This window comes from Cotesia typhae, unplaced genomic scaffold (assembly GCF_013202065.1).
Source record: "Cotesia typhae breed Kobodo isofemale line unplaced genomic scaffold, CoteBio_Ctyphae scaffold_45, whole genome shotgun sequence".
Classification (NCBI taxonomy): Eukaryota; Metazoa; Arthropoda; class Insecta; order Hymenoptera; family Braconidae; genus Cotesia; species Cotesia typhae.
The window spans coordinates 3,205,519-3,233,505 of NW_027423777.1; the positions used below are offsets into that span (position 1 = coordinate 3,205,519).

The 27,987-nt window shown below is 28.2% G+C and overlaps 2 protein-coding genes across 6 annotated transcripts; one reads left to right on the forward strand and one right to left on the reverse strand.

Moving 5' to 3' along the window:
• Positions 1-2,240: 2,240 nt before the first annotated feature.
• On the reverse strand, positions 2,241-27,971 carry Tn (tripartite motif containing protein thin). 5 transcript variants are annotated; one of them, XM_074257705.1, is made up of 15 exons: positions 27,933-27,971; positions 24,381-24,472; positions 19,293-19,481; positions 18,971-19,204; positions 16,167-16,516; positions 15,822-16,094; positions 12,787-13,120; positions 10,717-10,895; positions 10,360-10,619; positions 9,372-9,636; positions 9,222-9,302; positions 4,003-4,455; positions 3,753-3,914; positions 2,943-3,369; positions 2,241-2,788 (listed from the first exon to the last, which is right to left on the reverse strand). In XM_074257705.1, the coding sequence occupies exons 3-15, from the start codon at positions 19,470-19,472 to the stop codon at positions 2,357-2,359; spliced, it is 3,630 nt and encodes a 1,209-aa protein (XP_074113806.1). In that variant the 5' UTR covers positions 19,473-19,481; positions 24,381-24,472; positions 27,933-27,971; the 3' UTR covers positions 2,241-2,356. The 5 variants fall into 5 exon arrangements, with proteins under 5 accessions (XP_074113806.1, XP_074113805.1, XP_074113802.1 ...); XM_074257704.1 differs by lacking the exons at positions 2,241-2,788; positions 2,943-3,369; positions 3,753-3,914 and having other exon boundaries at positions 4,263-4,455; positions 6,950-9,302; positions 10,360-10,616; XM_074257701.1 differs by lacking the exons at positions 2,241-2,788; positions 2,943-3,369; positions 3,753-3,914 and having other exon boundaries at positions 4,263-4,455; positions 6,950-9,302.
• Positions 16,623-18,371, forward strand: LOC141536995 (Golgi-associated plant pathogenesis-related protein 1-like). Its single transcript, XM_074257830.1, has 4 exons — positions 16,623-16,630; positions 16,703-16,790; positions 17,871-18,004; positions 18,122-18,371. Exons 1-4 carry the CDS (start codon positions 16,623-16,625, stop codon positions 18,369-18,371), a joined length of 480 nt encoding a protein of 159 aa, XP_074113931.1.
• Positions 27,972-27,987: the final 16 nt, after the last annotated feature.

Below are 27,987 nucleotides of genomic sequence, written 5' to 3' on the forward strand. Positions count from 1 at the left end.
AGATAAATATGAATATTAATCATAAACGTTAATATTTTTAATCAATATTAATATTATTAATTAGTATAAAAAAATATTTTCTTACATTAAAATTAATTTAAAAGACTCAAAAAATTATATTAATTTCACCAAAATTTAATTGGTTAACCTAAAAATTGTTAACCTCAAAAATTGAACCTGATAACTGAAAACAATTAATGAACTTAATAAATTAACTCAGTATTTTTCAAAGCACTTGATAAAGTTGCTTATAGTTTTTCTGCTAAATTAATCTACAATCAATTAATTAATTATAAATTATTAATGATAATTAGAGAAGAAAGACGGATGTTAATGATAATTCATTAAATCAGCAATAAAAAAAAAAAAAAAAATGAAACGACAAAAAAATGCTAGGGTAGGCGCTTGAAGTGATTTTATTACCAAAACAATTATTAATGACTAATGATTAATGATTAATGAAAGATTGACAAAGTTAACTGAGAAAGCTGAGAGTCTAAGGATAGTTTTTAAATAAATATGAGCCTTATGGCCTAACTGCTGTCATTTTGTTCAATTAATTAATGAATGAATTAATTAATTAATTAAGAAATGGCAACTTTAAATTGTATTGATTAATTAATTAAAAGTAAAACTAAGAGGAAAATTCGTCATCTTTAATGAATTAAATGAATTACTTTATAGAAGCATAGTGTAGAGTTTAAATTCTACAAATCAATTGATAATACGCTTGATTCAACTTAATAAATTTAATTATTAATTAACAAACCAATTATTAATTATTAATGAAAATTAATAAAATTTTAAACATAAACTTTCCTATTGTCCAGTCTAAAGATAAATAGAAAATGTCGAAATATATTTATTAAATTTTTTAGTTTATTATATTAATGATTAATGATAATTATATATTAATTATTAAAAAATTTAGTAATTTAAATTAAATATGAGATATTTTTTCAACTAATAAGGGTGTTTTTCTTAACTATGTCGTAAGCAACACAAAATGGTGGATAAATTTAAAATGGCGGACTGTTTCAATTTTTATCTGGCGGGAAAATTTAAATTTTACCGCGAAATTTGAATTTAAATTAAAAAAATGAAACTAATAAATTACAATATGCTTGTTGCATATTTCAGAATGCACCCATAAATTTTTTGTCAGTATTTATTTATTAATTAATTAATAAAAAAAAAAAAAAATAATTGCTTAGACATTCGAATTTTAAAACGAAATTGTGCTACTAGGTTAATTAACACCAGGCTCGATCTTGTAATATTTTTATGGCATTAGAGATATAATTATTAATTATTAATAATTCTTAACAATTATATTTATTAACTAAGCTAACGTTCAAGTAATAATGATAATTATATATTAATATTAATAATGATTAATTAATAATATTGTAAATAACGAAAATATTTTATCTATATTTCCAATTCGGGGGAGTTGAGCCGACACCAAAAACAACAATCTCTGGTTATTAATACAAATAAACAATTAGGTCATTGTGATCAAAATTTTTTATGCTCTCTCTCCTATTGTTACACCATTTCATCATTGCATTTAATAAATTATATATTTATTGAACTTACTAATTTATTTATTTATCCTTTTTACCTGAAACTCATCCATAATTCCACAATAATTTTAAATAAATAAAAAATTTAAGGTTTTTGGCTAAAAAATGAAAAATAAAGAAAAATTAATAGACATTTTTTATAGAAAATTTTTTTTTATAAAAAAATTTGTCCAAGAAAATTTTTAGTTAGGAAAAAAAAATACAAAAATACTTTGGAGAGGAGAATTGATCTACTTTGCCTGGAACGTGAAAAAATTCCAAAAAAATTTTTTTTTGAACTTACAGCAATAAAAAAAAAATGATTAGAATTAAGTTTAACAGTTTATTTAAAAATTTGTTTTTTCTTTTAATGATTTAATACATTTAACGACAGAAAAAATGCAAGCGCTCTGTAACTCATAATCATAATTAAAATTGAGAATAAAAATATTGATATGATAATAAAAATTTACTTTTTTAACATTTAATAGCGAGACAATTCTAAAGCATACAAACAGTAAAAACTTTTGTCACGTACAAAGTACTCATTTTTATTATTATTATCATTTAAAATAATAATAATAATAATAATAATAATAATAATAATAATAATAATAATAATAATAATTTCATAATTATAAATTAATAATTAAGATATAAATTAAAATTTATACGTATAGTAGTTAATAAATATATTAATAATAATAATAATAATAATAATAATAATAATAATAATAATAATAATAATAATAATAACAATGATAAATAAAATAAAGCAGAAATAAAGAAGATTAAAAAATTTGAACTCGGTGATTTTCACGATCGCAAACAACAATATTCCCAACAGAAGTAACAGCAACGCCCTCTAGGCCTTTAAATTCAGCGTCACCGCTTCCCCAGTTCCCGAAGGCTCTGAGGAACAAGCCATCCGGAGTAAATATCTGAATCCGGTTGTTCCCGGAATCTGCGACAATAATATATCCTTGGTCGTCGACAGCGACACCTCTTGGGAACTTGAACTGTCCGTCGTCGGAACCCTCGGAACCGAAGGCAGTCAGAACGCGACCACCGACGTCAAAGATCTGGATACGGTGGTTGTTGCTGTCGCTGACGATCACTCGGTTCGTGTTGCTGACCGCGATGTAGTGCGGATGTTCCAACTGTCCGCGGCCGCTGCCGCAGGAACTGAACTTTCCGACGAATGTTCCGTCGGACTGGAACACCTGTTAATATAGTATAGGGGCAAGTTAGTCTAGGTAATATATACAACGATTATTAAATTTTAAAATTCTCTTTAAATTAAAAAAAAAGAAAAAAAATTTTCAATATTTTAGAAAATTTTTTTAATCTTCTAAGTTTAAAATTATTTAAACTGACCTGAACACGATGATTTTCTTTGTCACAAACATAAATAAATCCTAACGCATCAGTAGTGATGCCCCAGGGATAGTTGAATCGTCCATCGCCCGTGCCTTGTGACCCGAAGGCACGTAAGAACCTTCCTGATGGGTCAAGAACTTGGATTCTGTGATTGTACCGGTCGGCAATGATGAACTGACCGATCCGGTTGACTGCGACTCCGGCTAGACAATCGAACTCGCCTTCGCCGCTTCCGTAGGTACCGAACTCTTTAACGAAATTTCCGTTTCCGTCAAAGACTTGTACCCGGTGGTTGGAGCTGTCTGCCACGACGATCGAATTGTCAGGACCAACAGCCAGGCCACGAGGCCAGGTGAAACATCCGGCTCCGCTCCCCCGCATCCCGAATTTCAGCAACTGTTTCCGCTTTAGTAGGTACTGATTCCTATAATTATTTTTCAAGTAATAAGTTATTTATTAACTTATAATGATAAACTTTACCGATCAAAGTTATTTATTTAAGTAATCTAAAAAAAAAAAAAAATTTTTTCAGATAGTAACTAGTATAATCCAAATTATACTGAATGATATCTGGAGTTATATACTCACTGTAATCTGAATTATATTCATTATAATCTGGATTATAATCAGTGTAATTCTGGAGTTATACTCAGTGTAATCTGGATTATATTAGCTAATAAAAAGCTAAAAAAAAAAAAATTTCAGATAGCAATTAGTATAATCCAGATTATACTGAGTGATGATATCTGGATTATATTTGATTAAAATTATAATTTTTTTTTATTGTGATAATATTAATATAATTACCTAGTGGAGGAACCTGCTACCGCGGGGATACCGTGAGCTGCTGTAGGAGACGTGGGGGAGCCTGACGGGTTTTTTTGGTCGTCATCAGAAGATTCGAATGAAGTTTGCCCGGCATGTCTGAGCGGCAATCCCAGAGAAAGTCTTCGCGAGGCAGCACTTGTGCTAAGACAAAAAATGAAATAAATTAATTATTTAATTTAAGATAAAATTTTCTTTTAATCACTTGATTAAAATTTTTAAATTAAAGTACCTGGAGGAGGAAATCGCTGACGTAGAAGTCGGCTCCTTGTCCTTGGTACTGCGGTTCCCGTACTTGTTCTTGAGGTATCTCGCCCAGGAACTGAGCGCAGCGCCATCTTTCTCCGCGCCGGGGCGCTCGCGTTCGGGACTCGGTTCGCGCGACTTGAGCGCATGCGTGCTACGGCTTCGGGCCAGTTCCGAGCCAGCTCCGTATTTGGCTGCCAAGTACGCGTTCGGTGACTGGGTGGTGGGCGACGGGGGGTCTTCCTCTAGGTCGATGTCGTCGTTGCCGAAATTGTGGGAACTCCGAGAGCGTGCCACTCGTTGACGTCGTTCTTTCAAAGCCGTGTAACGTGAACGCGGAGACAGTGGCTCGACTTCCGGTTCCGGTTCTCGTTCTCGTTCACGCTCTCGTTCCCGCGTCGCTGTTACCGCCGCTTGACTTCTGCTCTTGTTCAGGAATCTGAAAATTTTTTTATTTTGTTAGTTTTTTTTTTTTTTTTTTTTTTTTTTTTTTTTAATAAAATTTTAGTGAAAAATTAATTTTAAATATAATTTATTAATATTCTTTAGAATTAACATTTTTACATAATTTTTTTAATAAAAATTTTTATAAAATTTTTTGATAAAAATTTATTTTGATACAATTTTTTAATAAAAATTTAAATATAAAATTTTTTTATAAATTTCTATTAAATTAATTTTTTAATAAAAATTTTATAAAAGTAATTATGAATAGAATTTTAAGAAAAAATTTTTTTTTAATTAGTTTAAAAAAAAATTTTTTCTAAAATTTTTTGATGAAAACTTTATTAAAAAAACATTGTTAATTAAATTTCATAAAAAATTTATTAATAAAATTTTGTTAGGAAGAATTTTTTACAAAATTTTATTAAAAAAATTCTGAATTAAATTCTATAGAAAATTTTTAATAAAATTTCTTTTGAATTTTTTCTTTAAAAAAATTATCGATAAAATTTTGATAGAAAAAATTTTTAACAAAATTTTAAAAAGAAAATTCATAAAAAAATATATTTAAAATTAATTCTTTATAAAATTTTATAAAGAAAATTCTTAGAAAAATTTTTGAAATAATTTATTTAAAATTAATTTTTTTACAAAAAAATTCATGAAAAAAATTTTTCATAAAATTATATGAAGTAAATTTAAAAAAAAAATTAAAAAAAAAATTTTTTTTTAAATTTATTTAATATTAATTTTGTTGTAAAAAATGTTTTAAAAAAATTTACTAAAAAAAAAATTTTTAATAAAATTTTATAGAAAATTTTTTTTACAATTAATTTATTTTCTAAATAAAAAATAATTGCAACGCAAAAAAAAAAATTTAATACGATTAACCCCATCTAAACAAAAATAACTACTCTATTAAACTTTAGACATAAGCCACATGTTAAAAAAAATAACATTATATTTATAAATAAATAAGATTGGCAATAAACTATTTTTTATGACACCTAAATACTATTTATACCGAACTGTTTCATTAAATTTTTCTTCCACGCTCAGTATCCTCTCAGAATGTAGTCGCGAATGTGCAAAAAAAAAAAAAAAAAAAAAACGCTAACTTATCCGTGAGTTTTTTTATAATTTGCAAAAAAAAAAAAAAAAAAAAAAAAAAAACCAACCAGTACTTCTATTTCTACTACAAAACTCCTCTACTATTTTAATTTAAAAGCAATTGCTACTGGCACATTCCAATCGCAAGAAACAATCCAAAATAAAAATATATAAAGGAAAAAAAAAAAAAAGAATTTACTAACGGGAGTCTGTAGTTGCTTTGGCCTGATTTTGTAGTTAAACGTTTTAAATAAATGAAATTTTAAATACAAGGGAAATAAATAAAACGAGTTATCACAAGACTGTTTATTAACCACAACACTGACGTTACGAACAAGGACACAGCAAACGTTGTACAAAAAATTTATTATTACTATTATTATTGTTGTTATTATTATATAATTTTTTTTATTACAAATAAAGATTTATAATAAATTTTTTTTTATTAAATTTATTATTGATATAATGTTTACAGCAAAGCGATAACAGTACGCGTAAAACAGTGAGAGGAGATAGACAAACATTTAATAAAATAAAATAAAAAGCTTATAAATTGAGCAAATTTGTTACGCGTATTATTATTTTTATTATTAAAATTTTAAACAGCTAAATAATAATATTAAGAATAACAATAATATATAATAATAATAGATTGTAGTTTTCAATTGTTTTTATTATTAATGGCAATAATAATTGAAATTTCTAAAATTTTTTAATAATTATAATTCAAAAATAATTTTATCAATATATTTAAAAAAATTAATATTTAAATTTAAAAAAAAATCCCGCCAAATTTACCGCGTAAATTTTTAAATTTAAATTTCAAATAGCGCCACTAAAATTAAAAATGGCTGAAAATTAACAGCTGATTGTTTTAACGCAATTCGAACTTTAATTTGCCAATTAAAAAAAAAAAAACTAACAGGATTTAAAAACTTAAATTAAACAAAATTATACTTCAATATAGTACAAATCTAAAAATTATTATTAATATTATTATTATTGTTATTAATAGTATTATTCGGGCATGGATATTAGCATTCAACGATAATAAACATCTAAATATTCAAAGAAGAATTATCACAAATTATAAAAAGAAAAATGCTTCAAAAAAAATAATCGAGGTTATATCGAGAATTTTTTTTAATGCTAACCCGGTACGAGGCGAAGACCATTCGTTTAAATAATAAAATTCATTATTAATAATAATTATTAACAAGTCGCTGCAAATATTAGTGAAATCTTGACAACGATATTCTTTTCACACAAACAAATCGTACAATCGATGTGTTAATTGACATTGTTTCAAACTGTTGTCATAGGAACAGATTCGTTAAAACGCCGTAACACAATACAGAAACACAGAAGACAGTGGTTACCATTTGCATTGGTATGTCCCTGTTGTTCGATCTTCTTCCATTTTCATCATTATTATCATTATCATTATTATTATTATTATTATTATTATTATTATTATTATTATTATTATTATTATTATTATTATTATTGATATTATTTTCATTGGAAATATCAACAGTACTTTCACTGTAATTTTCGTCTCCTTTCTCCGCAGCGCCATCTGGGCCTTGGCCAGCAGCTCCATCTAGCGGAGAAACACTAGTACTAGAAGTTTGTTCCAAGTCGTTCTTCAGCCACCCATTTCCCGGCCTAACCTCATTTTTATCATTGTTTGTCCCCCAAAAATCGCCATCTTTAAAGTAATCAGCTTCTAAATTACGGTCGGTAAAAAAATCAGTCTTTGAAGAATTTGAGTTGAGGCTTGGGCTCTTCAGACTCGAAGAATGCAGCTCCTCTTCCGGGACAATCCACCCTTGTTCATCAAACAAATCCTCGCTAATGGAATTCCTGTTGAAGATATCGTCAATCCTATCAGACACATTTGTAGAAAATGACGCGGACATTTCCGAGGCAGAGTCGTTGCTTTTCGAAAAAGTTCTCAAGTCTTCTGATTCCGATTCTGAATCTTCATCTTTGGGGTTATGTTTGAGCAAGTATTCTTGTTCCATTTTCTTCGCGCTTTTTATTACACTAGATAGAATCTCTCCCAAATCTTCAGTGTCGGTCAATATTCCATCACTTACTTCTGTTACTATTTCCGGGGACATTTTTCTTGCCTGTCCATTCTCTAAAATTCTTCCATTAAAAACATTATCGTCATTTTTATTATTGGCTCCGTCTAATTCGTTTGAATAATTCGTCCCGTTTAATTTGTTTTCTTCTTCCAATCTATCAGAAATACCATTGTTGACTACTTTTCCATTATTAGATGCACTTTCACCATTAAATTCATCATTGTGATGATTATCAATTTTATTATTTAATTCATGAAAACCAGCCTTAACATTTCTTCTTTGATATTCTTCTTGATCATTAAAATTATTACTGTTTAATTCATTAAAATCAGCCTTAACTTTCATTTTAGATCCGTTTTCATCAAAAGTCCCTCTTTCTAAGTCATGAAATCTAGCCTCAATATTTTTTCTATTAGATTCTTTTTGATCACTGTTAAATTCATGAAAACCCGCCTTAACATTCATTCTTTCCGACTCTTTTTGAACATTAATAGTTTTATGTAAACCAGCCTTAAAATTGCTTGTTTCATCATCAGATTCTTCTTGATCAGTTTCACTATTTAATTCGTGAAAACCAGCCTTAAAATTCCTTTCTTTAAAATTTTCCTGATCATTTACAGTTCTACGATTTAATTCATAAGAACCAGCCTTAATATTACTAATTTTATCATCTGATTCATCTCGATTGTTTAATTCATTAAAACCAACCTTAAAATTCCTTTTTTTATATTCTTCTTGATCATTTAAAGTGTTACCATTAAATTCATGCAAACCAGTCTTAATATTACTTGTTTCATCATCAGATTCTTGATCTTCTTGATCATCAATTTCACTAGAACTGGGCTTTACATTACCCAATTCATCATCAGATCCTTCTAGTTCATCAATTTCATTTTTAAATTCATGAAAACCAGCCATAACAGTTCCACTATTTAATTCATGTGAACCAGCCTTAACATCCTTTCTTTTAGACTCTTCTTCACTATCAATTTCATCAGAACTAACCTCAACAGCTTTACTTCCATCATTACCATCCTCCTTAATGCTACCAAGCGTCCAATTACCTCCATCTTGACTCTCAGCGCCTGACGCCATCTTACCAAGCTCATAACTACCAATGGTCAACGCCTCGGGTTGATTGCTCGCGGAATCACTTTGGTTATTCTCAGATGGAATTAAATCTAATTTAATATTATTATTATCAGTCCCGTTATTAATATTAATATTAATATTAATATTAACGTTTTCTTTTACCGATACAGTCAGGTCAGGGTGATTAACACTAATTAATTTGCTGTCGTCAGGGGTAATGACAATTGATGGGACACTGGAATAATGTTCGTTTGATGCTAATATCTTCTCACCCGTAAAACTAATGCAATTATTATTATTATTAATATTATTACTCGCGGATTCATTATTAACACTATCACCCATTAATAATAATGCGTAGTCACTGTTTTTACGATTAACGCCGCTATAATGTACAACATTATCGTCCAGGGTGTTAACGGAATTGGAAGACAAGTCGTGATTGTCGTGAGCAATTGCTACGAACCTGCTGGTATAGCCGCTTGGAGATGATGTTCCTGTTGGCGAGGATGTTGATAGAGCTGGACTACCACGAGGAGATGAGTATCTACCATTAAAATAATTTTATAAGTTTAATAGCAATTTTTAGAGAAGATGATGAAAAAAATAAACTAACCTAGTAGAAGGTGATTCTTCTTTGCTGCCACGTCTCGCTTCAGCGCTCCGAGCCAATAACGGCCCGATGTCGGTCTTAGCCATGGCTACTTCCCGGCGTTCGCTGGTAGCTGGCGCTGAAGACGTCCGTGTGTCTGTTTCAGACTCCTCGGTCTCTGTTTCTGTTTCTTCCGAGGAACTAGAGGTGTCGTCGTCGTCGTCTTCTTCCTCCTTTTTCTTCTCGGGAACTGGCGCTGGGCTGGGAGCTGGTGGTGTTGCACGGTTACCTGTAATTAATTTTTTAAAATTATTATTATCAATTAATTTAATAATTATTCAGTTTTTTTTTTTGGTTAAAAAGTGGGATTTTTTGTTTGTAATTAAACAAGTAGAAATTTTGGCGGGAATTACAAATGCAATTTTTTTTAAATATTTTTTTGTTATAATTAAATAAATGAAAAAAAAATTAAAAACCTCGGCTAACTTTAGTATTGTTACTTTTTTCCGTGTATCAATTTTGCCGTATAAGTTGACAAATATAAAAATTTTTTTAGATATTTGTAGAAATTAAATTACTATAAAAAAAATGAAATTAAAAAGTTTCCCATGTAAAAATTAAATAAGCAGTTGATAATTTTAAGAATTTTTGTAACAAATAAATTATGGCAAAAAAAAAATTTATAAAAAAAATTGACATTTAGAAATTTAAAAAAAAATAATTTTTTGAAGCAAATTTATTTGTTAAAAAAAAATTAAAAAATTGTGAAGTGACAGCTAACTTTAATGTCATAAAAATTAATAAAAATTACAAATGAAATTTTTGAAAAGCATTTTTTTATTGTAATTGATTTATTAAAAAAAATTTTCAAAATTAACAGCTGACTGCTAACTTCAGTATTATTTAATTAGCAAAAATATTAATTTTCATCAACTCTTATAATTTAGATGAAAATTTAATTTGCGCGCGAAAATTTGAATTCTAGTAGTAATTAAAAACCAAAATAAAAAACCTAAAAAACGGCTTTGAAATGGCCGAGAACTAGGAGCAGTTGTAGCGCTTGCAGATTCTCTAGCCGGGTTAGTAGAAGATACACTATTGGTGTTTGTAGTCTGAGGTGGCGCTCTGGAGAGGTACTTCTGCTTCATCTCCTCAGTTGTGAAGGTAGCGCCGGTACTTCGGATTCCAGAGCCAGCGGAACTCTCAGATCCGGTGCTTGAGTCCGAAGACGCGCTTCTCACTCCCGGCGTGTGGGGTTCTGAGGAGATCCTTCTGCGACCAACAAAGGCTGATTAATAATTAATTACACAACACAATAGTAATTGATAATAATAACATTGAATTGTCTAAATGAAAAGCAATTACTAACCTAACAACCGGTCTCCGATCCTCTGTTTCAGGCTCGCGTGCCACCGGCGTAGGTGTCGCTGCTGGTCGTTCCTCCACGGCCTCTGCTTGCGGGTTCGCCTTGTTCTGCTTTTTTATTCTTGAGATCTCATCATCTTCGCTGGACTGCTTCGTCGGGGCTGGACTCTTCTTCGGCTGCACCTTTAATTTATATTTATTTTAATAAATATTTTTTTATTGTACAAAATTCGGACAAAGTAAGTTAATGTAAATTTTTATTAAATTATTTGTAATTATAATTACATGCTTGCTTATTAATCGGATAAAAACAATTTCCATTACAGCAACCAACGCCGAGCCAATGAAGCCTCACAAAACTAAGAAACTGCCGACTATTGTTTATGATTATTGGTCGTGGAAAACTATTAAGATTACTTTGGAAATGTTTTATAAGAAATTTATTTTTATCATAAAAAAAATTTTTTTTTATATTTCTAATTCTAGATAAATAATGATAAGAGATAAACAAAAATTAATAAGAACCTTTTTTGTATAAAATTTAATTTTCATACAAAAAAAGGTTTTTTGTATTTTTTTCAAATTTTCAATCATTAAGCCAAAATTTTGATTTTAAGCTTTTTAAACACGAGGTTTGATAAGACACAATTGAAATTAAATTTTGTAAGGAAAGTGAATAGAAAAAATTTTTTTCTATAAGGTACCCGCGGATAATAAGGCCTAAGTGACAGAAGATTCCTATCAAATTTGGAATCTATTGGAGCTGTAGTTAAAAAATTGGAAATTTTCATTGTTAACGCCCCCGCAAACCCCTTTGAGGGAGGAATTTCTTAAAATCCGTTCTTAACTGACCTCTATATAGCAAAAGTAATTATCCTACAAAATTTGAAGTCTCTACGCCTTATAGTTCCAGAGATATCGTGATGAGTCACTATAATATACCTAAAAATCTCTTATATATGTAAGGTACCCGCGGATAATAAGGCCTAAGTGATAGAAATGCTATTTAAAATAACTGATTCCGGCAAAAAGACTTTTCTAGTAGAAGCGTCTAGCATAGAAATGTCGCTACAAGTTTAATACAGAGTCCCGATACAACGTTCCGAAGTCTTCTATATTTCATCATCCTAAATATGCTAAATAAAGTAGCGCAGAACAATTCCTAAAAAACGATTTGATTAAATGGTAAACATAAACATTTTTTATAATTTTATATTTAATAATTTATATATAAAATCATTGTTTATAATTTTTATCAACATCTTAAAAAGTATTGTTGCTCAATTTAAGTGATGATTGATCTCTAATACCAATTTTATCAACTATAGTATAACTATTTCCAGTATGTATAACCCTTAGGCCTTATTACCCTACCGTAGTAGTAATAGTAAAATAAGGCCTATTTGCAAGGTTTTTCAAAAAATTTAATTTTGTGTTTGTTTATGGTAAAAATTACCATTACTCCATTATATTTTATGGCTAATGTATTAGGGCAAAATTTTGACTTTAAAACTTTACAAATTTTTGAACTAATTAAATATCCGTTTAATTGACCTCAGCATCAAAATTCTGGCTAAATAATAAGAGATTTAAACGATTCGAAAAATTTGGTAAATAAAACATTTCCATGAGTATCTTAAAACGTAAAAATACTAGGAGTAAAATTTAAAAAAGTAATAAATGCCTTAAAGTTTAAACTTATTGTATTTATTTATAGAACTCCTATTATTATGATTACGATTATGATTAATAAAAGAAATAAAACTGTATCGTATGTGAAATGAATAAGGAACTTATTGTTTTGTATATTGGTATAGTAGCTCAGATCGAGTTTACGTGGCGAGGACTCATCCGATCGGAGGGTTGTGTATGGAATACATAGCAGGGTCACTGTTAAAATAAATTAAAGAAAATTTTTAATAATTTATAAAAAAAAATTCACATTAATATTTTTTTTTTTTTTTTTTTTTTTTTTTTCAAAAAATAAAGTAATAAAAAACCAATAACAAGATAAATAGTTAATAATGTAAAGCGGGAGGTGAAATTAGAGTAAATTAGAGTGATAAATGTTTACCTGGGTGGTTTTGGGCGGTTGTGTTTGCGTGGGAGCAGCTGCAATGGGTGTTACGACAGCCGGGTCATCTTTTTTGCGCTTACTCGCCCTCTCGCACTCTTGTAACTTTTTCATAACCCTCGGCGAGTCGGTTAAGCGGAAGATGCCGGATATTGGCCCGCGGGCGGCATCCTCTGTGTATAATACCTTTTCGCGGGGTGCTTGCTCCGCTGACGAAGAAAAACGAACGCTGGATCTTGTGTCACCGTCAGACTCCTCTCCGTCTCGTTGACGCATAAATCGGCTCCGATAACGGGATTTGTTGCGCGGCGCTTCGTAATCTGGGGTGTCGTATCTGAAAAATTGTCATTTTTATTAATCAAGTGTTTTTTAATATCAATTTTTTTTGTTTAACTTTTTGGCCTCCAAATTTAACAAATGGAATTAAAAACTCATTTTGAATCATCTTTTTACATCATTAAAATTTTTGGCTTAGAAGAGGTTGAGCTAACGAGCAGAAAGTGTGTTCTGAAACACGAGCGGAGAAAATCTCATTAAGTTTGGACATAAAAAAAATTCGAATTTTTTTATTGATTTTTTAAAATGAGATTTGAAACTAAGTTTTTAATCAAAAAGATTGATTTTTGGAGAAATTACAAAAAAAATTTTTGAAAAAAAATTGAAAATTTTTTTTTTTTTTTTTTTTTTCAAATTTCTTGGAAAATTAATCTCTTTATTTGAAAAAATAAAGATTTTTGAGAAAAAAATTTTTTTTTCATCAAAGAAATGAATAAAAATAAAAAAATTGCTCATAATGATGATTTTTGCAAAAACAAAGAATTTGAAACTTCGGAGTACCATGAAAAAAAAAAATCGCAGCGCTTTGAATTTTTCAGAGATTTTAGAAGACACTTGGAGGTTGAAAAATTACCGACGATATCCTTTGTTCATCCATTTTATCCAAAGTTATACCAAGTTATCCAAATATCCTTAATTATGCGAATTTTTGTCGTTTTTTTCAGTTAAAATTTTCAATTCAAAAAAAATTTTTTTGACAAAAGCTACTCACAGTATCTTATAGAGAATATCGTGTAGTTTTCAAAACCGTCCTTCGATTTCCTATACGATCATTATTTCCAGAGTTATTGATTGTCAAAGTGAAAAAGTACTTTTTTTCTTTGACTGACGATAACTCCGCGGCAAATTATCGTACAGGCTTTTTGATTACGTCAAATTGAAGGGCATTAAATTTTCTAAAAAAGCTTTTCAACGAAACAATAGAAAAAAATTTTTTTGAAGCCCGCAGATTTTTTTTAAAACGAGAAAAAATTTAGAAAATTTTTTTTTTGTAGTTTTCTTAGAATTTCTCTAGACCTGAACATGATAAAAAATTTTCATGGTTATATTTAAAAACTAGACACTTGGAACTATAATTTCCTTTTTTTTTTTTCCCTGTACGATCATTTTCCTTGGAGTTACAGCTCTAGATTATTTTGAAAATATCAGACCGCAAAAAAGCGCGAAATTCAAAAAAATCTTTCAAATAATTAAAAAAATTTTTTGTTATATTATTTTGTCATCAAATTAATAAAAAGTACTTTAAATTAGATTTTATAATAATAAATTGAGTAATTAGGGCTAAAAAAATAATAATAAACTGTAATAATCTGTAAAATAAAAAACGATCGCACACTTCCGACCTCAGCTTGAATACAACTGTCACGATTATTGGAAATACTCTTTATCGTACAAATTTTCAATTGCCAGTAGGTAAAGAACGGAAAAAAAGGACGGAAAAAAATAGCAAAATAAGTAAAGCAAGAATAACAAAATAAAAATAAAGAGAAACAGAAAGGTTGAAATAAAATAAAATGTTATATATTAAATGAGAACGATGTTCTCGCATTCAAGTCCCTTCGATAGATTTCGACAAACGAAGCACGTTCGAAACGTGTAGTGGCCTGTAAAAAATATTCGATCCCAATCGCAGATTATTCTGGCCTACAGCCAAATGTTAACTCCCCCATCCCATCCCTCCCCAACCTTTTTATTTTATTTTATTTTATTTTATTTATTTACATTTTTGTACTCATCTATAAATTTTAACAGACACAACTTGCTTTTTTTAGATTGACCCAAATATTTATCGCTGTAAATTATTTCACACCGGCGTCCCATTTTATTATATGTTAACGCGACTTTTAATTTTTAGTTTTTGTACAAGACAAAAGAAAAAACAAAGAAGAAAAAAAAAGTAAATGTCTCTGTTTCTCAATCGGGGAATAAACTTTTTCGAGTTCAATTAATTATTCATTACATTACGTATGCCACTCTAATAATCAGCGCTCAGAACTTTTTAATTATATTTAACTTTAACTTTTAACGTTTTTAAATTTATATTCATTATTTTTTTTTTTTTTTTTTTTTTTTTTTTTAAAAAAATTATTGGCTTTATTCTTTCAAGATTTACTGAGAAAGTTCGTGAGTGAGACTTAGTAGTAAATAAAATAGAAATAATGATATTAAAATAATAACTAGCTATATCTATATCTCGTGAACTATCGACATTTTTAAAGATATAAGCTCATCCCGACATTACACTCATCGAGACCTTTCATTTGAGTACCCACATCAATTTTTCATATATTTTGTATATTTTAAACAGCTAAATAATAATATTAAGAATAACAATAATATATAATAATAATAGATTGTAGTTTCCAATTATTTTTATTATTATTGGCAATAATAATTAAAATCTCTAAAATTTCTTATTAATTATAATTGAAAAATAATTTCATCAATATATTTGAAAAAATTAATATTTAAATTAAAAAAAAAAAAAATCCCGCCAAATTTACCGCGTAAATTTTTAAATTTAAATTTCAAATGGCGCCACTAGAATTAAAAATGGCTGAAAATTAACAGCTGATCGTTCTAACTCAGTTCGAATTTTAATTCGCAAATTAAAAAAAAAAAACTACAAGGATTTAAAAACTCAAATTAAATAAAATAATATTTCAAAATAGTAGGAATTAAAAAAAAATTTTACTTACTCATAATCAGGAACATATCGGTTCCTCGACAATCTTTCCTCTTCTTGGCGATACTGAGAAGCTAGCCGATGATCACTTTTACTTCTCATCAGCCCTGGAGAACCCCCAGGGGGCGCTAATCCTCCAGTGGTTCCTAAGTGCCCGGTGCTGCCTGTTTCCGGCTTGATATTGAGCTCGCCGTAACCGGCCACGTGCAGAACCAACTGATTGGGGTCGTGCGCCATTACAAATCTTACTCTCCGTCCGTAATCACCCAATTCATACTCGTAGTTCCTGGAACAGCGGAACCAAAATTACCACCAAGATCAAGATCAAATTATGAGTACAATAATTAATAATAATTACCTGATGAATTCAACCGTGCGAAGGAACAGTTCTTTGGTATCCAGAAGCTCCGCGTCGTCCCAAGGAACATTTTCATTAATATGAGCCTCAGCAAGGTCGCAATTGCTCTGAATATTTGCGATTTCAAGCTCCAAATTCTCCTTCAACTGGATCAAGAGCCTCAATTCTGTCCCGGAGTAACGTTCAATTTCGTTCCTCAGGTGCTCGGTTCTGTCCTTCAGGGCTTTGCTGAGTCGTCTGTAGATCTCGTCGACCTCCTCAGCTACTGAAGCGCAGTTTGTTTGCAGGCTCAGGGTATTTTTTTCTACTAGAGCCAAAGCATCTTGCAGACGATGTAATCCACGTCTTATCTAAAAATGATTTAATTATTTATTTGTTTTTAAGTTATTGATCGTCATTTTTTTTTTGTAACCTCATTTTGAATTGAACTTTTGGGAACTTACATAAAATTCAATTATGGCTGAGTAAGTTATAATTTATTTGTTAAAAAATAATTAAATATTAATTATTAAGCCGGATTTTATCTTATATTTTAGGATTCAAAAATTTAGGAATGAAATTTTGGAGTGGCATAATAAATTACGATTTGAACATGATTCACCAAATCTCAAAATTGATGATGAGGTAAAATATAAAATTTCTGGCTGAAAAATTAGAGATACGCAAAAATTGATAGAAAATTAAATTTTCTAAAAAAAAAAAAAAATATAAACGTTTTATAATTTTAGTTTTTAGCCGAAAATTTTAATTTTAAACTTTCTAAATATAGATTCTCATCAGACACAATAAAATTTAATTTTTGGCTTAATGATTTAATTTCCTAAAAAAAAGGTTTTTTGTAATTTTTTCATATTTTTAGTTTTTAGCCCAGAATTTTGAATTTATATTTATCTAAGTACTTCGCGTTACTAAACGGCGCATCCCTTATTAAAAAAAAGAATTAAAAATAATCTCTCATTTTAAATGCCCATAAGAGATAGTATTAAAAAAAATTTAAGAATTAGAAAGTATTTAAAATTATTAAAAATCAAATCAATTTGAATTCTTTCTAATTCTTTTTTTTTTTAATGAAGGATCTCAACATCTGTAGAGGTAAAAGGACGAATAAAAAAATTTTTTTTCTCTCCAACTAACCCAAAAATGTTTATAACATTTAGATCTGTAAAAAAATAAATAAAAAAAATTTTTTTACACGCCCTTTTGGCTTTAAGACAAAAAAATTCTAAAGCCAAAAAGGTGTATCATTTTTTTTTTTAATTTTAATTAATTATTAGCCTTAAAAAAAATTAACACCGATAAAAATAATGACTTTTCAACTTATTTTATTTAAATATGACATGCGCTTTTTTGGAATTAATAATTCAATTTGGTTGGATCAAATTTTGTGACAATTGACTTTCGCATTTAAATTCTGACTTAATGATAAGAGATAGAGAGAAAATGATAAGAATTCTTTCGAAAGAAAATTAAATTTTCTACAAAAAAGGATTCTTATAAATTTTTCATATTTTTCGTATTTAAATCACAATTTTGAGAATTTATTTGAACGTATTTTTTTTTTTTTCAATTTTTTAAAAATTAAAAATTCAATTTTTCAAAATTAAATAATTTTTTTTCACAAAAAATCACGCAATACTCTTATCAAAGATCATAAATACAAAAATTACAATATCAATCCAATTTATTATAATAATTACACTGTAGTTGAATAAGTTAGCCACGGAATGGGCCGAAGATTTGGCAACCCGGGACGTATTTGAGCGGAGGCCAAACAACTCTTACGGGGAGAACCAATACGTCGGAAGTGAGGCTAACTCACAGCAAGTCGTCGAGTCGTGGTAATATTACCCAAGCAAATCATTATCAACAACAACTTTATCAACAATAATAATAATGATCCGTAAGAGTAATTTTCTTTAATTGTCTATTAAAGAGTATTGAAACTTTGACAATAGGTACAATGAGATAGACTCGTACAAGTTTGACGAACCGTCTCCGGATAATTTACCGGAAGTAGGTCACTTTACACAGTTGGTGTGGGGCAGCACCGAGACAATGGGGTGCGGAATGGCAAGAAGTGAATCAAATAAGGTCTACATCGTCTGCTTTTACAATCCACCTGGGAATATCCAAGATCAATTCCAGGAAAACGTCAGACGTGCCAAAAATTTTGCTGAGGTAATTATCATTAATTATTTTGATTAGCTGTAATTTTTTGTCATTTTATTGGTCACTGCTTACCCTTGTCTTCTGTCCAATTTATTTCAATAAGAGGCGGTAATAATATTTGCAAGACTAATTTTGTTATCAATTTAATTTTTTTTTAAATTGATAATTTTTTTTTTTTTTTTTTAATTAAATTTTAGTAGAAATAAGGATTTTTTTGATGAAGAAATTTGATGGTATTTTTTGTTCTAACCAGTAATTATAATCATTGAATTTTTTTTTTTAATTGTAATATTTGCAAGGATTGTATTACTTTTTTTTTTTTTTTTATCATTAATTTTTCTGAAAAATTATTATTTTTTTCTAATTGAAAAGTTTAAAAAAAAAATAATAAATTTTTTTTTTTTTTTTAATTAATTTCTCAGAAAAATTATCAATATTTTTATGCAATTGCTAATTAAATAAAAATTGTTATTTTCTTTTTAATTATTAATTATTTTAATAAATTCATCGATATTTTTCTGGAAATTCTAGAATAAATTTTTTATTTCAATTTTTCATCAGTAAAAAATAAAAAAAAAAAAAAATTCTCAACACTAAATAAATAATTATTTATTAATAACGAGTAGTTTAATTACCTGTGAATTGATCCTCGTGATTTCACGGCGAAGGATATCCATATGTGCGTCCTTGCACTCCGGACAGCACTTTTTGTCGCAGTGAACACAGAGGGAGCAGTAGCTCTTTTCCGAACAGACGCCGCACCGTTCCATTGTCTGGCCGCTGGTCGGATCTGGCAGTTCTCCGGTTATTTCTATGTGCAATTCCAGGAACCGTTGGAGGGTTACGTTTGTTGGAAATGCTTGTACACCCTTATTTCAATTAAAATTTTCATCATTAATAATCATTAATAATGAAAATTGATTTAATAAAAAATGTAATTTAAAAATAAAAACCTACTTGATAAGGTATACGATGTTCCGCTCTGCATTCTGGACATTTGACCTGTCTCCTGACGTAGTCGACAAGCCCGTCCATGCACGGTTCCATGCAAAAACTGTGTTGACATGGTAAAAGTTTTGGATTTCGATATCGATCTAAACAGATCGCGCATGTAAGCAGTTGTTCAAACTGCTCCATTTTTTTTTTCTGTTATAACAAAAATAACATTCAAAATTTTTAATTAATTTGACAAAAAAATTTTTGTACAAAATTTTTAAATGAAATACACGGAAAAAACAAGATGACACTGAATAACATCCTAGATTATACTCAGTGATATCTGGATTATACTCATTGTAATCTGGATTATACTAGCTACTATCTGAATTTTTTTTTGTTCACTCAGTATAATCTGGGATGATAACCAGTATCATCTTGTTCTTCCCGTGTAGTTTACAAGAAATTTTAGTCTCAGCGTCTAATTATTATAATTATGTATTAGATTTGTTTCTAATTGAAAAAAAATTATTTTTAAAATAATTTTATGCCTTGATTCAAAATTTTTAGTCTCAAAATTTATTTCATTAGTTTAATTTGAATAATATTAATTTAATGGATCATTTTTATTATAAAATAGTTCTTAATTTCACCGCTAGGTGGCTACGCCCTCTCGCTTGTACAAAAACCTAACCAGAGTATACATAAGGAATTTATAAATTTGATTTTAATAATATTGTTAAGTGACTAATTTAAATTTAGCATAACATTTACTTGTTTTTTTTTGGTTTTTATTTATTCGTTATAGCGACGCAGTTATCACTTTAATTGTTATTAAGAATGCTTAAGAAGACGACATATTTTGTAACTCTTACTTTAAAATAAATAATTTTAAACGATAACATTAATATTTATCGAATATAAAATTAATGGCTAATTTTTATTAGCCAATAGTTTTTGATTTAACCGCTAGGTGGCTACACCCTCTCGCTTGCACAAAAATCTAACCAAGTTATATATAAGGAATTAAACTAATTTAAAAACGAATTCAGAACAAAATATTGTATCGAACATTATTAAAATTAAATTAGATAAATGTTAGGAGGTCTAAATATTTTTTTTTTTTAATATTTTAGCTTGAATTTATAAATTAATACAAACTATCTCTAAGCTAGAGTCAAGTTTTCTCGAGATTCTTCTTTAATCAAGTAGTCTGAGTTTAAAATAAAAACATATTCCCAACACGACTCGAAAAACTATAAAACTCGTGATGTTTTTGCGTCGGCTCTAACGTCAGACCGTCGAGACGCATCAGTTTAACGTGGGTTAAAAACACTCGATGTTATGATACGACCTCAAAGTAGCTTCAGGATCTTTCAAACTCTCAAACCATCTCTATTTAATTCGCCAAGCTCCCTTTTCCTTTTCGAGCTTTTGTTACTTTGGCCAATCCACTTGTTCAAAATTTATTAAATCACAACAATGATAATAATAAATATTGTATAAATTTAAAAGTTCAAATTTTTACGAGTGAAAATTTAAGTATTAATTTTTTAAATTCTTGCTCAGGGATGATACGATAAAATTGATCAGAATTTTTTTTTTGTAGAAAATTTTGTCTTCTAGAAGAAAGGCATCTTATAATTTTTTTGTATCTTCAATACTTAAGCCACAATCCGCACTTTAAACTTTTGAACACTAAGGACAAGTTCTGACTTTATTTCTTAACTTTAAATTAAAATTCTGACGAAAGAAAGCGAGATAGAAAAAAAAATAAAAAAGAACTTTTTTGTAGATAATAAAATTTTACATAAAAAAGGTCTGAGATGATTTTTTCGTATTTTTAATAGTTGACCTAAAATTTTGAATTGAAATTTGAAAATTCAAAATTTTGTCACTAAATTATTTTTTTAATAATTTTTAAAAATATAATTTTAATTGTGTATGGAAATATAATGATTCATAAATTGCGTCGCTGCCAACTTGTGTACAAAGACGCGTCCTTGGTATTTCTTTGTTTCATTCAAACAACATTGTACTTAAAAATGACTTTTTATTATTGTCATTGTTGTTATTTGTTGCGATAAAAAAAAGACAAAGAAAATATTTGATTTTGAATTGAGACGCGTTAAAAAAAATATTTTTACTGTGTTGTGTTATAAGTTACCTTGTCAAATAACTTAATTTGTTAATCCTCGATTAATTGATCACCACAAATTAAATTAATTAACAGAAAAAAACTTCCAATTTTGCGGTTGTTTTGGCTTAATAGAAAATTTTGATAGGAGCACTAAGATTTTGGTTATAAGTAACAAGGTAACGAAATAGAACTGGATACTGATGAGCCGAGTGAATTCAAATACCCAGGGGTTTATATTTAGACGTGGTGAGAAACTCCTTCCATTCTCCAGATACTTATTTTTACGATTCTTACCGTTTGGGACGGGAATAGAAAACTGTATATATAATAGTTTTATGTTTAATATCGTTTATGTTTTTTTCTTTTAAATGTTTTTCATGATTTGTTATTTGAGATTTGTTGAGTGACAAAACATGCATTAGCTCACGTAAATAATTTAATTTTAAGGAAATTCAAAATAACTTTGAGGAAATAGTGATTTTTTTTTTTTTTTAGATTGTTCTCAATTCAGTAGAATTTGAACTATTTTTCAATATAATTAAAAAAAAAAATTTGGGCGCTATATATACTCTGGGAAAATTTTTCTGCAAGCGAGAAATATTCGCCATCTAGTGGCAAAACCAAGAAACTTTCAAGCCCGCGATTTTTGATGAACTTAAAATTCAAATTTTCAGCTAAACGATAAGAGAAAGGGCAAAATTGATAAGGACCTTTTTGATAGAGAATTAAATTTCCTATAAAAAAAAAAAAGTTTCTTTTCATTTTTTCAACTTCAATATTTAGCCGAGAATATTAATTTTAAAATTGAATTATAAATATAACAAATTTTTTTTCTGTTTAAAATTTAATTTAAAGAAATAATTTAATAATTAAAAAATAATTTTTTACGGAATTATTAAATTAAAGTATACTCAAAATTTTTTTCTTAATTTTAGTAATTAAATTTGTTGAATTATTAGCGTATAAAAAAATTGATTTTTGTAAAAAAAAAAAAAAAAAAAAAATCTCAAGATTTAAAAAAAAATATATTTTTTAAAATTGACTCGAATATTTATGACCCAACATATAAAAGAAAAGAAAAAATTAATAAATATGAGTTCGTAAAGGAGAATTCAAGAAAAGAAATAAAGTGTGTATAAAAAAAAGGTTCCCTCGATATGAACATAAGATAAATTTCTATTTGGTGGCTTAAAAAATGGTAGATAAGAGAGATTCCACAAAAACCCGGGTTCGAGGTACAGAAAACTGAGGAAAAAAATTCGGGAAAAAACGGTATAATTTTTTGTCGGTTGGTAAAGCCGCGGCTCTCTATTATCGGACAAAGGCATGCGATCAGCTTTATTATTTTTTGCCCGACTCTCGACACTTATCATCGCACCCTCCGCGCTTTCTATTATCAAGGGATCAAAGATATTTTAAATAATAAATAAATAAATAAATAAATTTGTAGATATTGTCTTCAATTTTTTTTTTTAGATAAAAAATAAAACTCCCGATTTCGATGTTAAATTAATAAAAACGTAAATATAATAGATCATTCGTGGTGAGAAGTTCCGTTAAAATCGAAGGCTGTTATATTGTCCGTGAGCGTAATAGGCGAGAAATTCAATTGGTTTTTGCAAAATCCAATTTCCACAAGCTCGTAACAGTAGTTTTTGAACGATTACATGCAGTGGTATTCTTTCACTCCAATTCGTTCTGCCCTTGATACGACCGCGTGTCAGTAACTCACACATTTATAGAATATCTCTATATCTCTATATTTCCATTTATATTTGTGTATAGATTCAATGGAGCTTTCATAATATCGATTAAAAGTTAGGATCCTTTGTCATAAAAAGTTTTTAAAATCAAGCGAGGAACCGTCCAGAAACTTGTTACGACAGATGTTACACAGTGATATAACCATGTCCAGAATGTTCAATCATGTTTTTACGAGTTGCCAGTCAACATTTATTGTCGTTTTTATAAATTTCTTTATTCGCCCTCGACTTCACTTCTACTAGATATGTTAAGTGACATTTTTAAATTGAAATTTATATATTTATAAAATTTATTTATTATTCTGTTATTTACATTTATGATCTAGTTTTAGTGATTTTATATTATTATTTATATTTTTTGGAATACAAATATTGGTAATGATATTCATCCATGATGGTGATATTCATCAATATAATAATATTCATAATCACTACGATATTCATCATGATAATGATATTCATCGTTATAGAAATACTAATAATGATATTTATCATGTTAATAATTTTAACAATGATATTCATCACGATAATGTTAGTGATATCTGTCATGATAGTGATATTTACTGACATTTATCATGAGAGAATTATCCAAGATTATTTTATATTAATTATCATGATATTGATGATGATATTCATTATATTAATGATAACACTAATGATATTCATGATGATAGCGATACTAATAATAGTATTAATGTTAAAAATGTTATTCGCCATGATATTTAATAGTGCCAGTGATATTCATTATCATGATGATATTAGTAGTGATATTTGTCATGATGATATTTATAAAATTAATAATAACATTTATTATTAATATTATTAATTACAGTCATAATAAGAAACTATATTGATAGTGATATTCATCATGTTAATAATTACTATTCCATCATGTTATATAACATTGACGGTAATATTCATCATGATTATATTTTTGTTGATATTCGTCATGATATTGACATTGTTAGTGACATTTATCATTGTGATACTGATATTTATGATGATATTCATCATGATAGCAATGATATTTATTATGAGAATGAGATTATAAGATATATTCATCAAGAGAACGATATTGTTAGTGATATTTATAATAAAAATGATTTTATTGATGATATTCATGATCATGATACTGACATTGATAATGATATTCATCATGATATCGTAAAAATATACATAAATAAATAAAAAATAATAAAAACTCACCCTTAAGCCGCCTTAAGGCGGGAAAATAAAATTTGGGGCCCCTTAGTAGGGCCCCGGTATTTAAACTCCTCGGTTAAAAAATCCGCTTGATGCTGTAATTAACAACACTTTAAGTACTCAATATTAAATACAAGTAATAATGATTAGAAATAATAATGAGAAAAGTAAAAGTGTCTGAAATGAAATGTTAGCGACTATTTGTCAGTTTCTCATTAAGTTATTGATCGAGGAAGAGAATGTTAATATAGTAATACTAATTGAGAATTGGCAAGTGCGTCAATTTGGTCTCGGCTAATTATAATTACTCTTGAGGTCTTGATTAATTTTTGCGTCGCATTAATTTTAAACTCATGTCGTAATATACTTAATTAATTAATTATCTCTTTGTTTATCAATACGTGGATGTAAAAAAAAAAACCGAGGCATGGGGGGCCATATATACCATGATCCGATGTCTGGAGTTTTTGCCGCCAGAGGTCATTGTGTTCTCGCGCGTTCAGTGACACTCGCCGTGGTACATGTAAGACGCGAGAAAACGAAAGCGGATTGAATTTAATGAATTAGGAAAAAAAGTTTAAAAGTTTATTAAAGTCGCTCAAGTTGTAAATTGTTCACAGTAGATTTTATTAAGAGTTACTAACTCAATCCAATGGACTAACTTTATTGTTTTTTTTACGCCCAGGTAAATTTATTATTTCAATGGGGGGATTTTTCTTTAGATCGTTCATTCATTAAAGAATAATTTATTTATTATTTTATATTTATTGGCGGAATAAATTAACTTAATGTTGATTCATACGTGAGTAATAATGTATTTTTATACTTTAGCTATTGCTATTGTATCTATAATTGTTGATTGGTTTATTTTTAAAGTCTTTTTATTGAATTAAAATTTAATTTCGTGAAAATAATTAGAGAAAAATTTATTTTTAATTTTTTTATGAATAAAAGTAAATTTGAAATATTTGGAAGTTAAAATTTTAGAGAGTACAAAAAAATTATTGGAAAATTTTTTGTAGGAAATTTAATCTGCTATAAAAGAGTTTGATTGAATCACATCATTAAGAACTTTAAAATTAAAATTCTGGGTTAAATATGAAAAATCCAAAAAAATTGTAGGAGAATTTTTTTTTAGGAACATTAAATCTTTACAGGAAAAGTTCTCATAAATTTTTCTGTATCTTTTATGATTTTTCAAAAAATTAATTTCAAAATTCTCTTATAAAATTATTTAATGTAATCCTATGTGTCTAAAATTAAAAATTAAAATTCTGGTGTAAATATCTAAAATACAAAAAAATTTTAATTTTTTTATCAGAAATTTAAGGGGAATAACTTGTGAAATTTAAAAAAAAAATAATTTTTTTTTTATTAAATCAAAATTTATATATTTAAAAATATGTATCTAGAATTTTTAATATTTTTCGAGTTATAGTCATTTTTTTGACAGCGTATCAAATGACTGTTGCACGCCCGGCGTTCCGATAAAACGCGTTTTTCTCAAAACTTTTGAAAATTTTATTTTTTAAGATTTGTTAGAAGTGTTTAAATCCAAAAAAATGAGAAGAAAAAACGAAAAAGTTTTTAATATGTCGCCATTTTTTTTTTTAAATCCAAATTTTTAAATTCCCTTACATGGAACGATAACCACATGCATGCAGATTACAAAGCAGTTTGGTTCTTTTCTTTTAAATAATCCGTTATTGAGTTAGAGATGAGACCGTGGTGGTGGAAATTTTTTTGGTGCCCCACAAAAATCTTTATAACTTTGTAACAACTTGATATTTTTTAATAAAAATTTAGGAGAATAATCTTTAATGTATACTTTATAAAACAAAAAAAAACGATCCTAAAATTCCTTTATTATCCCAGTCAAAAAAATTCCTAAAAAACACCTATTTTTTTAGATCTTCACAGTGTCTATCCTTCTGAAGAACTTCAAAATCTGGATTAAATACAAAAAATACCAAAAAAATCTTTTTTGATATGAAATCTTTTTTGTGAAAAATTTAATTTTCTTACGAAAAAGGTCCGGAGCAATTTTTTCGCATTTCTTTTTATTTTTTAAAAAATTGATTTCAAAATTCTTTTATAGAAATATTTCAAAAATCAAAAATACGAAAAAATTATAAGATAATTTATAATTTATAAGATAACTTTTTTTAGGAAATTTAAGTCTTTGCACAAAAAGTCTTCATCAATTTTTCTTCATCTCCCGTATTACCATAAAATTCAAAATTTTACAAAAATCCTAAAAATCTAAATCTTAATCTTCTACAATTTTTTTTTCACCTTAAAAAAATTCTATACAGACATTTTGTATCCCAAAGCCAAATTACTAAAATAGAAAATAACTTAAAATTAAAAATTAATAATTTTTCCAAAAATAAATCTAAATTTCATTTAAGTGTTACATCACCGTACATGATTGACTTGAACGTCATCTATCGGCAGGCGATAGACCCGAGGGTGTCACTAGTCACGGCACACACATTAGAATAACTAGACATATCTATGTCTATCTATTTATATATATATATATATATATATATATATATATATATATATATATATATATATATATATATATATATATATATATAACACATACTAGCGGAACCTGCGATCGCTATCCCCGGAGAATTTCATTCTACGTATAAAATCGTTAAACTACTAACAAATATCTAACATGTACATCCACATAACAGTTGATGCGTTAATTACATTCGAAATAGTGTTCAGCGAGGGCATATGTTCAAGCAGTGAACCGATAACTTAGCTACCGACGCTCTCATTGCTCGAGCGATGGTAATAAAATCAGTACGGAAGACAGACCACTAGTAATTGGACACCAGTAGCCATATTAGAGCACACATGTCTAATTCTGCACCTCTTTCTCTAATATATATATATATATATATATATATATATATATATATATATATATATATATATATATATATATATATATATATAAATATATCAACATGTGCATTTACATCTTTATCTGTTTAAGTTAACACAAAACACTTAGTCCTTAACTTGCAGCCCTAATTATAACTCCAGACCAAAAAAATACAATTTTAAATTTAAAATTCGCGCCGTTTCACGCGCCATTTTGCGCGCGACCGCCATCTTGTCGAGACCGAGAAATTTCGCGAATTTTGGTGTTTTTAAGCGAAAAAAAGGCGAAATTAAAAATTTTAAAAGGAAAAACAACTAAAATTGACGCACTACACTGTCACAGAAGTTTAAATTGGCGAACTTTTGAGTAAGAATAAGAATTAGACGATTATCTAACACTTATAATTAGGTGAACTTGATAATTAGCACTGCACGTACATGTTGTGTATCCAATAGCGATATTGTTAATTCTCATTAATCACTTTTGAGGGGAATTTCGGGATTTGATCTGAGCTGAGGATTATCGGAGATGCGAGTGTCAATCGGGATCGAGATCGAGATTGCGTAAATGGTGTGTAATCCGTGGTAAGTGATAAGGAGGAAAGGAGGGACGAATAAATAGATGAGGCTGGTAATAATAAAACGCACCGCGGTTCGTCCGGGCCGGATGGCCGTCCGTCTTCGAGTGAATGTCTTATTGGTT